The sequence below is a fragment of the Gobius niger genome, assembly GCF_951799975.1.
Source record: "Gobius niger genome assembly, chromosome: 8".
Lineage (NCBI taxonomy): Eukaryota > Metazoa > Chordata > Actinopteri > Gobiiformes > Gobiidae > Gobius > Gobius niger.
In genome coordinates, this window is record NC_136859.1 from 14,619,509 (window position 1) to 14,632,866 (window position 13,358).

Here is a 13,358-nt window from a genome sequence, read left to right on the forward strand (position 1 = left end):
GCCTCTAGGGGCATGAGTTACTTAGTACTGCTTTAAATAAAACTGAGATGGTCACTGCATCATGAAGGATCACACACACTACAAGCATTTTGTTTTTTTGTTATATTTGGTTATTTATTCAAGGAGATGAATGAAATAAAATGTTAGGTGGGTTTTCACAATAAAAGCTGCTTGAGAGCAAATGCTTAGTAATTCAGGCCCTTTGTTTTGAGGTTTTTTGGTAAATGGTAATTTTCACAAAATGTACTTCAAATTTCTGCAACCTTTATGCTGTGTCTTCTGCTGTCAAGTTTCTTGGGGGCCATTATTGTTTTGTTATAATTCATTTGTTGCATTTGTGCTTTTGGACTCTTGGGGTCCAGCCTGACTCCAGTACGAGCAGGGAGGCTTCAAGAAAAAGTACATTGTACCCTGTCACACACCCTTTTACTAAAAGGATCGGTTTGCCTTAAGATGCCCCAAAAAGTTAACATTCAACACAGATATCAACCACAATCTTAGACATACCTGAACACTGCATTTCATTGTGGCCACAGGTGATTTTATTAATGTGACAATAAAATACAATGCAAACATAACATTGGTATTTGAGTTTCAGATGACATGTAAATGTTTATCTTTGCGTCTTCACTGCTTGTTACCTTCTTGCATGGTTAACTTCTTCTTCAATAATATAACTCCTGGTCCCACCAACCTGATGCAGTAAAAACATTACACATTACATTCTGCTACTGAAATACTTTTATGTTGTCAAAGGTTTAAAACGTACTCCCTGGATTTCTCCTGACTCCCAGCTTTCTGATCTCGTCATACACAAAGATTAAAATCCCGTATGGAACGGGAACAAACCACCACTGAACCCTGAATAAGAAGGAAAACATTTTTAACTTGACCATTGCTGTGTAGATGTTGTTTTACATGACTGCTTTTTGACTTTGGGCAGTACCTTATCGGCATGAAGTTAAAAATATTGGGCATTCCTGGGCAATAGCACAGAAGATTTCCCAAACAGATCTGGAAGACGATGGCTGTTACAAGAACCTTGTTCCTTCAGATGGAAATATGACTCATTATTAAAGCCACACAGCAGATATTTCCAGATTACACATTGCTGTCACAAAATACATGAAACTGTTGTAAAACTACACATACACATAACATATACAGTATACACAACTTACTCATAAAACATGGCAGCAAAAGCAAACATGCTCCTCATCCTAAGCCAACAATGCTATTTCTATTATTTGTTTTGTGTAATGAGAGGAGTATTTTTCACCAATTAATACACCTGTTAGTTATGTAATTAACTTAGCTTGAATTTACTGTTAAACTTACTAATAGTAATATTATTACTTCCGCTGCATCATCTACTCTTATGTTTAGTTTTTTTGTGTACTTGCCTAAACTATAAATAGTATCATCACTGTCACAGACTCTTAGGTTTTTACCTGAATAATCCTTGCTGGAACACAGACAAGCGCCGGGTCTTTCTGATCAACACATCTGAAATTTGGCAGATCTCTATACTGACAAAAAACACTGTGTAGCAGGTGTATTCCTGGTACAATCGCTGACTGTAGGTCTGCAATACAGGACAGGGTCATTGATTTGATAGTAGGGCAGCACAATGTGAGAACAAAACATGTGATATTCGATAACTGCCTTGAACATTGGGATTAGAATTTTAATGTGATATTTTACATCTCAACACAGTCCAATCATTTAGACATCATTCAGCATGATGTGTACTAAACTAACTAAACATTACATAAGGATCTAAACATGGCTAAAACTGAACAAAATTTGGAAAAACATTACTTAAACTTAACTTTTATCTGCGATATATTGTCTGACCTTAGTAATATGGATTTTACGTCACCTAATATTGTGATAACAACAATTTACATTTGCATTGCGCTACATTGGTGTTATATTGCATTACAGCAGTGGTCCCCAACCTTTTTTCCTTGAAGCCCCCCCTGCGTGAGCTGTAGTCGGGCCATGAACTGAAATTGGAGTGTTTAATGCACCTGTAGTCCTTACTCAGTCATATTTGATGATATTAGACCATTTATTTTGCTCAAATAATATAATTTATGACCTGACCCTCTGGCCTACAGTATATCCTATTGCCCTGGTATTACTGTGCTGTAAAGTGAAGTGCCACCTGTTAACTGAATTGATCCTATTACAGCGTCTTTGAGCCCAATGTATTAATGCTCTTACCCATTCCTGCCCGTAACTGTCCTGTACATCCTGCAGTTGCACATTCTCCCACTGGGAGCGCAGACCGACGCACAGGAGCGGGTACCAGCCCTCCTGCGCCATGGCTGCGAAGTAGTCGGTAAAACCTGCAAAGGACTGGATTGCACCTAAAACAAACCAAAGGACAATCAGACTCGGAGACTGTTATATATGAGCAATTTAGGATTGTATTAGGATGGAAATAACATTAGATCATGGTCATTATGGGACATTCATTCTATGGTAAAGAGGGCAGACAATTTTACCCCCACCTGAACTGAGCACAGAAAATCTTAACAAAAAACATACTCAAAATAGCAACCAAAACGTGACCAAAAGTAAATGATAAAAGCTATGAAAAAGCAACAAAAAAACTGCCAAAAAGCAAGAAAAATGCGCAAAATTTTTTTTTTAAAAAGAGAGAAAAACATGACAAAAAATCACGCAACAAAAAAGTGACCATAAAAAAATAAAAGAGATGAAAACATGTTAAAAAAAAAATGACACAAAAAAGCCACAAAAACCACGACAAAAATGTAACAAAAAGGTGGCGACATCGTGACAAGAAAGCTACAATCACTTTTAGGTCTTTCACATGTTGCTCTCCAGACAACAAGCTTTTAGATTTGGGTAAAACTGAACTGAAGAAAATGTGCTCGGTTGTGATGGAGGGCAAGAGGTTAACCTAATTAACCCTAAGATTTCATTACCAGGAAACATGGAGAGTATTTTCTATGTCAGGGGTTCCTAAAGTGGGGGTCACAGGACTTTTAGTGTGAAACAGTATAAGACTTGTATAAGACTCCAGTAATTCATGCCGTATTGCTTACCGATCTGAAAGTAAGAGTAGGCGGCCAGAGCTTCATTTACCAGTCGGTCGCGCCGTGGGTTACGAGGCTTCAGGTGCATGATGTCGCTCTCAGCTTTCTCATAGGCCAGGGAGACCGAGGGGAACTGTGTGGGATGAAGTGGTTTCAGACACTTTTTAGGTCTCTTCGATTGGTAAAAATCCTAAACCACCCAACAGTAATATCCATCCATCCATCCATCCATCCATTCCTTCCATCCATCCATCTATCCATCCATCCATCCATCCATCCATTCATCCATTCATCCATCCATTTTCTTCCACTTTTCCGTTCCCGGGTCGTGGGGGCAACTGTTGGAGCTGCCCGAATAACATTGCATCAGCCCCTTATGGCTCCTTCTGCAGGTGGTGAGTCCACGGAAGGATGGCCTCATGATTCCAGCCTGTTTGCCATGGGAGACCCTACCAGGGGCACGAAGCCCCCGACAACAGAGCCCCCAGGATCATTCGGGTATTCAAACCCCTCCACCACGTTAAGGTGGCGGTTCATGGAGGGGCCAACAGTAATACATTCACAAAAACATTGTTCATTATGTATTATACAGCAATATGTTTTGACGATGGGCTTACAATGTCCGTGGCCAGCTCGATGAAGAGGATGGTGATGCAGCCCAGAGGCAAAGGCACGCTTACGGTGATGTAGATGAGATAAGGAGTCAGCTCAGGGATGTTCTTGGTCAGAGTGTACGCAATGGATTTCTTCAGGTTGTCAAAGATAAGGCGACCTACAGAGACATGTTCATACAACCTTTAGGAGCAGTTTCATTCAGACACGTTCAGCATTGTGGACTCTGCGCCACTAACTAAGGTCTTGTTTTATCTAATAATGAATTTCTTGCTATCAGAATAATACCTTGCTCCACCCCAGTGACGATGGAAGCAAAGTTGTCATCCAGTAAAATCATGTCTGCCGCGTTCTTAGCCGCGTCCGAGCCGGCAATGCCCATAGCAATACCGATGTCGGCTTTCTTCAGTGCCGGGGAGTCATTCACACCGTCGCCTGTTACTGCAACTATAGAGCCCTGAAGAAATGAGGTAAACAAGTGTGTGGGTGTTTTTATGAAGTGCAAAAGTTTGGTGAAAAGATTTGTGTCGCACCAGGCGCTGGCAGCTCTCCACGATGATGAGTTTCTGCTGCGGAGACGTTCTGGCAAACACCATTTCGGGATGGTTTCTGAGCGCCTCGTCCAACTCATCACTGGTCATGTCTTTCAGCTGACCACCGCTGATAACACAAGCCCGGGCGTCCCTGCATCAAAACAACAGTATTTTTTAAATAATATTCTTAATAATATATGTTTTTCGTCACATGTTGACTCTGAAGGACGGCTGTGACGGCAAAAATACCCATTTCGTCACATTCTGACTAAAAGGGTTCAAAATCAGGTATAGTCCCTTTAGACGATATTGGTATGGTATCGAAATAAAAGTTTAGGTACTACTGGGATCGAAGAAATAAAAGCATCGAAAGCAGTTAATGAGAAAAAAAACAAAAAACAGCTTTGACACTGTTGACAGGGTCAGCATTAAAGGAAGTGACTTGGTTTACAAAAAAATCTCCTTATTTTTCCCCAATATTTTTTGAATAATTTTTACCATTTTTTATTACGAATATTTTCCATGTTTTCTCCTATTTTTTCCAAATTTCCCCCCATTTTTTATTCTTATTTTTTTGTTCATTTTTCACACAATCTTTCCAACTTTTTGCCACAATTTCACTCATTTCCTGACATTGAACCCGATATTGTACGTTTACAGATCTTCCAAACATTATTGCTCTGTTTTCTGGTTCTATATGACAAATATCTTAGTATGGGGAAAAGTGTAATGGTACCCAGCCCTATATACGAATGTCTTTTCAGGACCCTTGTACCATTTCCAGCCATTCTAGTCATAATGAGCATATGAATCATCATGATAAAACTTGGCAAAGAAAATGTCTGTTCTGGTCATTTCCTACTTCGTCTAAAAATGTGCGCACAGTTCACCAATAATAAAGAATTGTAGTGAATATCAAGTGTCTGAAGCATATGAAAAAGATATGGACTGTCCATTGGCAATGAATCAGGACTCAAACTCAAAGGCTTTTTGTATGAGGTATAACATGCCTGAATACAGACAGAAAGTGCACGCGTCATATCCGACTTTAAGTTAAAAAAATAAAATAAAAAATCCTTGTTTACTATTAACAGCCAGGTCGGCGACTCGGTACCTCTTGTTGACTTGTTCGACAGGAATGCGTTTCCTTTGTGCGATGTCCTCCACCGTCTCGCTGCCTTCAGAGATGATGCCCACGTTGGCCGCGATCGCCCGCGCTGTAATGGGATGATCCCCGGTTACCATGACAACCTGAAAAGTTAAACACCGATCATTCAGATGGTTTATCATTCATTCATTCATTCATTCATTCATTCATTCAGATGGGGTTTGTGACATAGTGCTACTCGAGTATCAACAGGGCTGATACTGGAAGTTTTCAGACCACTTAAATTTACTTCTTTTATTATGCACAAACTGAAAATGAACACTATATAACAGGTGTTTTTTTAAAAGAATAAAACCGTAATTTGAACATTTTCAGTGTCAGACTGAGCTTTACCCTGATGCCGGCCGTTCTGCACTTCATCACAGCGTCTGGCACCGTGGCTCTGGGCGGGTCAATCATCGAGATCAAACCAGCAAAACACAGTCCGGACGTGGTAAAGTTCATCTCATCTGCGTCAAAGCTGTAACCTCTGGGAAACTCTTTCTCATTCAGATACACGTGACAAAAACCTAAGAGGAAAGAACAAGTGAAGGGACCAGTTAATCACATCAAACAGTAACAATCCCGCCAGATCTAAACCCAGTCTATGACAGGACAGCGTCTAGTCAGGTGTAACCTTCAAGGTCAAAAGTATGACTAGCTCATGACTAAAGTAGTTTTAGAGGAAAATCCCAAAAGAGGTCAGAAAAACAATAACTAAAAAGATGAATTGTGACTATAGCACTCCTAAATCATCAATAAGAAAATAAGGAACTTGAACAATGTATAATTATATATAATCTCCATTAAGAACCTGGCCCGCTGCCTGACTTCATGTATTCAGAGTAAAACTGTCTGGTCCTGCTCCCATTTCATACAATTTCAAGAGAATATAACAAAGTGAACCAGTCAGAAAACTCTTGTGTATTCTGTTAATTTCCCGTAGACATTTTACTCATTCAGTAGCAATCTTTAAGTAATCTTAATAATAATGTTAGTTACTGAAGTAGTCATTAGCAACAGTCCTATTGAGTAACTGACTCTCTTACCCAGTACTCTCTCCCCCAGCCCGCCCAGGTCCATGTACGCCGTCTGAAAGGACTCCTTCAATTGTTGGTCCAGGGGCAGCTCTTGGCCTTGTATTAAAATGGAGGAGCAGCGTTCGAGGATGCGCTCCGGGGCGCCCTTCATCACTAACAGGTAACGCAGGTCTAAGGGATCGTCTAGTTCATGGACAGACAGCTACACAGAAGAACTAGTTTTAGATTTGTAATCAGACAGACACTTGTGTCCATGTAAAACAACTCACCTGGAATTTATTGGTAGAATTAAAAGGCACCTCCACCACCTTCTTGAAGCGGTTTCTGTACTCCATAATGTTTCCTATGGTCAGCTCAGTGAACTTAAGTAAAGCTGTCTCTGAAGCATCTCCCACCACAATCCTCTGATCCACAAACAGAAACAACAACAAGTCAAAGCACGCACTTATATTGACAGTGGACAGTATATTGCCCACTTGTGTTGTACAGTATATTGACTGTACCCGTGGGACGGGGATTCCCTCCTGGTCCGGTCTGAATGTGGCTCTGTTGCAGAGAGAAGCCACTCGAGCCAAAGAGCGCCAAGTGTCTGACGACTGATCGAAAGACTGACCTGAAAGGAACAGGGTCAGTATTTGAATGGCCAGAAACATTTATTCAAGTACATCTACTACTACTACAAGAAATCGTAGTATTGTAGTATTTTTTATCAAATCATACGTCTTACTTGTACTTGAGTAAAATGATTTTCCTCCCTGTGTAAGTATACAGGTGACAAATAAAGTTCATATATGACAAGATTTCAAAGGTTGTGTTGTTTCTTTGCGCCCCCTGTTATCATAATATTATATTATTTTGACTTAATTTCAATTATACACTGATACTGATACATTTTTCTATATTTTGTTGGTCTGAATACATTAATCATCAAACACATATCTCACTTAGTTCTCAGTAGGATTTTCCCCCCAAAGTTCTTGATTTGAGCGTACCTGACTGGTCCTCAGTGGTGTCGGCCGCGTGGATGTGATTATCAAACCACAGGTGAGCCACAGTCATCCTGTTTTGGGTCAGGGTGCCAGTCTTATCGGAGCAGATCACTGATGTGGAGCCTGAAGTAACAGAGCAGTGATATACAACAATACTATAGTGACAACTGCTATTCTACAGTCTCTGCACGAACCCAGTGTCTCGACAGCCTCCAGGTTTTTCACCACACAGTTCTTTCGGGCCAGACGTTTAGCCGTTAGCGACAAGCACACCTGTTGAGAAATTAGCAGGTTAACTTTATAATATCAAAACAAGTGGCTCCGAATATAACAAAGATTTGGTAACAGATAGGACACTGTTCCACTGAAAAATATATAAACTTCATTATTAAAAAAAAGCAGATATAACACACTGCAAAAGTACAAAAATCACGTCCGCTGTGTAACCTCTTAACCCCCAGCTTAACCAAGTGCATTTTCTCCAGTCTGGCATTACCCAAATCTAAAAGCTTCTTGAATAAAAGATGAAAACAAGGTTGCAAATGCAACAAAAGAGCGACAAAAACGTGACAAAAATGCGAGACAAAAACACAACAAAAAAGCCACATAAGAGCAATAGATTTTGGGAATGTGATGTCATGTCGCTAAGCATTATGGGATTAGCAGCAATAGTAAACTAATGGAGATTTTAAAAGTTAAAATACTGGAGTCATTGTTCACATTAACACTTGGACACCACAGTGAGTTAGATGTATTTACCAGCAGTAACTCAGCAACAAACGGAGTTGTTCCACAGCTTTTTTCCTCCACTTTTTATACTGTTTATAGCTAATGTTAGTCAATGGAAATGTATGCTAACAGCTGCAAAGATGGCGGATCTCCATGGTAACTGTAGAATTTCCTGAACTCTATAGAATAGTGACAAAAAAGCAACAGAAGTGTGACAGAAAAGTGGTGAAAAAGTGACAAAAATGCAGTAGGTCTTAGCTTTTAAATGAGGCTTTCCACTGGCCTATAGGCTGTAACCTTTTAGATTTGGGCAAAGCTGAACTGGAGAAAACGCACTTGATTAAGGCAGGGGTTAAGAGGTTAAAAAACGCAAGAATGTTCCCAGTGAACTGACATCAGAGAAACGCTTTGGGAACCGTGTACAAACCATACAATGTGTTCAAGGCTTTGACCCATCATTTGGTTTCTTGGTGCGGTCAATAGCTCTGATAGAAACCTTTTTATAACAAATGTTTTCGTTTTTACTCACGGTCACAGTTGCAAGCAGGCCCTCGGGGACATAAGCCACCACAATAGCCATGAAAAAGATCATCGCTTCCAGGAATGCGTATCCGATGAACATGGCCACAACAAAGAAAGTGAAGCCGAAGAAGATGGCCAGTCCAGCGATGATGTCCACGAAGTGTTCGATCTCTATGGCGATGGGCGTCTTCTCATTGCCAACTCCACTGGCCAGACTCGCGATCCGACCAATGATGGTGCGGTCGCCGGTGTTGATGATGACGCCAGTGGCTACACCTAAGAGCAAGAACATAGGAAACTTTAGTAAACATCTGTACGTGTTGCGATGAAGCTTATTTTCTTCCTACTGTCTGTACCTTCCAGACAGGTTGTAGAGAAGAAGGCGATGTTTCGGGTCTCCAGGGGGTTCTCGTGAGTGCACTCGGGGCTCCGGGTCTGTGGCTCAGACTCTCCGGTTAATGATGAGTTGTCCACCTGCAATTTTATTTCACATTTACAAGAACAGTTGCAGTCATTTATATTTGGGGCTGAATTAACCTCTTAACCCCCACCTGAACCAAGCTCATTATCTCCAGTTTGGCTTTACACAAACCTAAGGTTTCTTGAAAAAAGCGTCAAAATGGCAACAAAAACGAGAAGAAACGAGGATGAAAACACATAAAAAAAATCAAAAGTGACTAAAAAAAAAGCTTCAAAAGAGAAAAATGTGACAAAAAAGCAATGAAAATGCAGCAAAAAAGTCACAAAAACTCAACAAAATAGTGGCAAAAATGAGATGAAAAAGAAATTGAAAGCTTAGATCAGTTTTGTAGCTCTCGGCTTCAAACGAGGCGCTACTCTGGCCTTTTAGGCTACGAGCTCCAGTTGAGAAACTTTTAGATTTGGGTAAAGCCGAATGGGGAAAAATACACTTGGTTAAGGCGGGGGTTAAGAGGTTAAAGGTGCATTATGCAACTTTTTATGTGAAAAAAGAAAAAGTGTATTTGACCTTGGTCAGCATGGCGCCTTTACTTTCCATCACAGTGACACTCCAGGATCAATTGTTTTGGAAGGTTTTCACCGCTGACTCATCAAAAAACCTACAAAAACCTACAAAACAAGTGATCTTGGAGTGTTGTAGAGACCACTGTGATGGACAGTAAAGGTGCCATGCTGACCACTCATACAGCCGGTGAGTCACTAGAAGGTCAAGTAAACACATATACTAATTTATTTTTTTCAACATAAAAAGTTGCATAATGCACCTTTAAAGAATAGACTTGCACAATTTATTTGCTCTCTAATATTATCTCATGAGCAACAAACAAATACTGTAGAAACTACTGATAAACAACAAGAACTATAGCTGGACAAGACACATTTTATTCACTTCTAGAAAAAACAAATGAAGTATCAAATAAACAAACAAATACAGTATAAGGAAATGGTAAATAATAATATAATAGTAAATAAAGTGCACCTTGCAGGCCTGGGCGGTGATGATTCTGACATCAGCTGGAACCCTGTCTCCGCCTTTAATCTCCACCAGATCTCCCACCACAAGCTCGTTCGCGTTGATCTGGTTCTTCTGGCCATCGCGGATCACCACAGCTTGCTGAGATTGTGTTTCAAATGTATAGTAAGACACAGTCACATTTGTCACATTTGGATAAGCAATAGGGAAGTGAAAAGTCAATGATCACTGACCTGCGGCACCAGATTTTTGAAGCTGGCGATGATGTTAGTGCTCTTGAACTCTTGGTAGTAACCGAAACAACCAGTGACCACCACGACAGCGATCAGGGTGATGGCCAAATATAGCTGTTAAAGGAAGACATATGACTTCACTGGAGGACGGTGCCAAACCAACTCTTGTTGGATTTTCATTTTGGCTACAGCCATTTTTCTTCAATCACTCGTCATTATCAGACCGGCTGGATCCTTGTATCGCATTCTCAAGTGACGTAAAATCGGGACATTTGCCGTTTCATGGGAATTAAAGACTTTCTATTTTTTCAATCCCCCAAATTCCTCAAAACTGGGTCCATAAACAGTGAAGTCATGAGACAGAAGCCTTGTCACAGGATTCTTAACACAATTATACAACACTAAATCTATCAATGAAATCCATGGATAATTTAGATGTTTGACTGTAAAGTTTTAACTATGTTGGCATTTTGATACTTTTAATACCTAGTCTAATAATAGCCTGTTCTATTTTTTTTTTCATAATTCATAATGTATAGTTTTTTTAAAATTATTATTATTCATTGGACATAAGATACCCCATTCACTATTACTCGTTTGCACATTATCCTGTTCTTTTGTTGATTGCACAATTTCCTGAGTATTTGCAGAAGAACATAGGAGAGAATACTTAAATATCAAATGCTAGACTAATGCGAGAATGACATCATTTTATGTGTAAAATGTGCCTTATCTTGTTTAATAATCTGTTTTATTGTAACCTTCTTTAATAATGTGTTTTAGCTTTGTAACCTAAAAGCCGCCTATGGACAAGTGTCGAAAATTAGCACATGTGCTATAACACTTTAAACAATGCATCTGTCATTGCTATGTCCATATTAAATAAATAAATAAATGAAGTTAAATAGTGATGGACAAAGGGTGCCCCATAGCGTTCATTGCGGGCTAATGAAGCTCAGCCGTGCTAGCAATTTGAAGTGTTTTTGGTGCCAGCTCCCCTGTATTGAATAGGTGGGGACATTTTAAATAACAAAAGGAAAAAATGACTTAAAGAGAGGCCAAAAGCTTCAATGTAAAGTCCTTCGGATCCAGGAACTTCCAGAGCCAGCCCCCATTTCCTTACGGTTACAGGAAGAAGTCGGCCGCATTAAGTCCATTGTTATTTTACAGTCTATGGTCCTTCTCAAACAAACATCAACATCGTCAAGTAAATCCCTAATTGGTAAGTTACCTTTAAGCACTGGAGACGGTTTCATTGATAGGAGAAAGACAAACTCACGTTGTCGAAGCTGGTGATGTCTCCTTTCGCCATTTCAATCCCAAAAGCAATGAAGCAGATGACAGCAGCCACCCACATCAGACACTGCAGACCTCCAGCCAACTGCCGCGCAAACTTGACATACTCCGGAGTGCCTTTGGGGGGTTTCAGCTCATTAGGACCGTCCCGCTCCAAAATCTGACGCGCAAAGGTTGTGGTCATGCCCTGCGCAGAGTGAAAAAGTGCCACAAGGTTAAACATCTCAGAGGCTTCGCAAAGAAAAGCATTATTTGAAGTTTCTTACCTTCGTGACGCTTGTGTTGTATCTCATTTCGAGCTCTTCAATTGTAATTTCATGGTCATCCTAAAGGGGTAAATGGAGAAAATGTTCAAGAAAACGTTTATTTGTCCTATGCAGGGAAGTGTCAAAGGGGTGGGCAATGGGGTACGGGGCCCCCATGTATAAAGGGGTCAATCAGTTCAGTAGGATTTTATAATTTTACTTTATAGTCAGTTAAAAAAAAGTTATATAAATGAAATAAGCTGGTTAATATTATAAAAGAACAAAACTACAAATCTAATTATCCAATATGTAAAAAAGAGACTGTCACTGAACCAAATATCTGTTACATTCAGAAAAGTTAGGTCTTACAATGTCCATTTCTTTCTTCATGCCCTCCAGTTTTTCTTTTTTCTTCATTTTCTTCTTCTTCTTCTTATCAAAGTCCCCATCCATCTCAAACATGTCATATGATTCCTACAGGTAGAAAGAGTGTTGACAAGATTTTGATAGACTGAAACACAAATCTATGCATTTATGGGCAATCACTACCTTTTTAGACATGGTTGCTGGTTTCTGGTCTCCCAAATCAATGGAGGTCCAGACCACGCGATCCTTTTTCCGGCCCGAAATTTTGGCAAACTTCTTGTCAGCCCCGTTGTTCTCAATTAACAAAGACAATGTGAGGAGCTGGAAAATGTTGGAGTCTATTCTTTTATACCAACTCCACCTGCTCCCCGTCAATGTCACCTTTAGACAGGTTATTCACGTATGCAGCCTCTCATATCATGGGCAGTTTGAAGCATTTGGCATTTCTTATCTGTCCACTGCACGTTTTTGTGATAAACTGATTGGAGCGGAGAACACAAGGTTAAAACGGTACAATGTCACTCCTCAATAAACTACAGCCTCTATACAATAAACATTGACTGAAGAGTTTAACAGGGTGACATTTGTGCATAATATTCTGTGGCAAAATATTTTAAAGGTTCATAAAGGTGCAGAGACAAGAGAAAATGCATCTATATTATGTGACTTGGAGCAGTTTTGCCAAAACAGTAAACAAAATTGAAACGCATTGAGCTTATGCAAAAATGTAGAAAGACTTTGGAGAGCCTTAAGCTCCTGAGCCACAGCTTGGAGACAGTACAGAACAGCAGACAGAGAATTACCTGATGCTGTGTTGCTATAGCTGGAAGTCATTGTGTGCTGTGCCTTAATCCTTTGTCCCACCTGGTGCCACAGTCGATTCATCTCTAACACAGATGCAATGCCAGGTTATGGTCATCAGCTTGTCGTAGGGCTGTGCAATTAATCGGAATTCGATTACAATTTCGATTATTACACTAAACGATTACAAAATTAGCATAATCGATTTTTTGGGGGGGCTGCGCTGCTCAGTTGCGCAGGTGTGAGGGCTGGCCAGCAGGGGGCAGGTGTGAAACAGAGACCTCTCCTTAATCGAGGCATACTTTAAATCATGTGTACTTGTAT

At 40.1% G+C, this 13,358-nt stretch overlaps 1 protein-coding gene across 1 annotated transcript; it reads right to left on the reverse strand.

Moving 5' to 3' along the window:
- Nucleotides 1-665: 665 nt before the first annotated feature.
- LOC306967244 (potassium-transporting ATPase alpha chain 1) lies at nt 666-12,456 on the reverse strand (the record flags this gene model as incomplete). The annotated part of the gene is made up of 24 exons (XM_079562187.1): nt 12,417-12,456; nt 12,237-12,341; nt 11,889-11,948; nt 11,606-11,809; nt 10,327-10,440; nt 10,100-10,234; nt 8,997-9,114; nt 8,648-8,916; nt 7,584-7,662; nt 7,393-7,512; nt 6,904-7,013; nt 6,670-6,804; nt 6,410-6,602; nt 5,715-5,890; nt 5,328-5,464; nt 4,214-4,364; nt 3,969-4,137; nt 3,686-3,840; nt 3,078-3,201; nt 2,230-2,375; nt 1,452-1,585; nt 947-1,048; nt 770-861; nt 666-694 (listed from the first exon to the last, which is right to left on the reverse strand). Exons 1-24 carry the CDS (start codon nt 12,426-12,428, stop codon nt 666-668), a joined length of 3,069 nt encoding a protein of 1,022 aa, XP_079418313.1. The 5' UTR covers nt 12,429-12,456.
- Nucleotides 12,457-13,358: the final 902 nt, after the last annotated feature.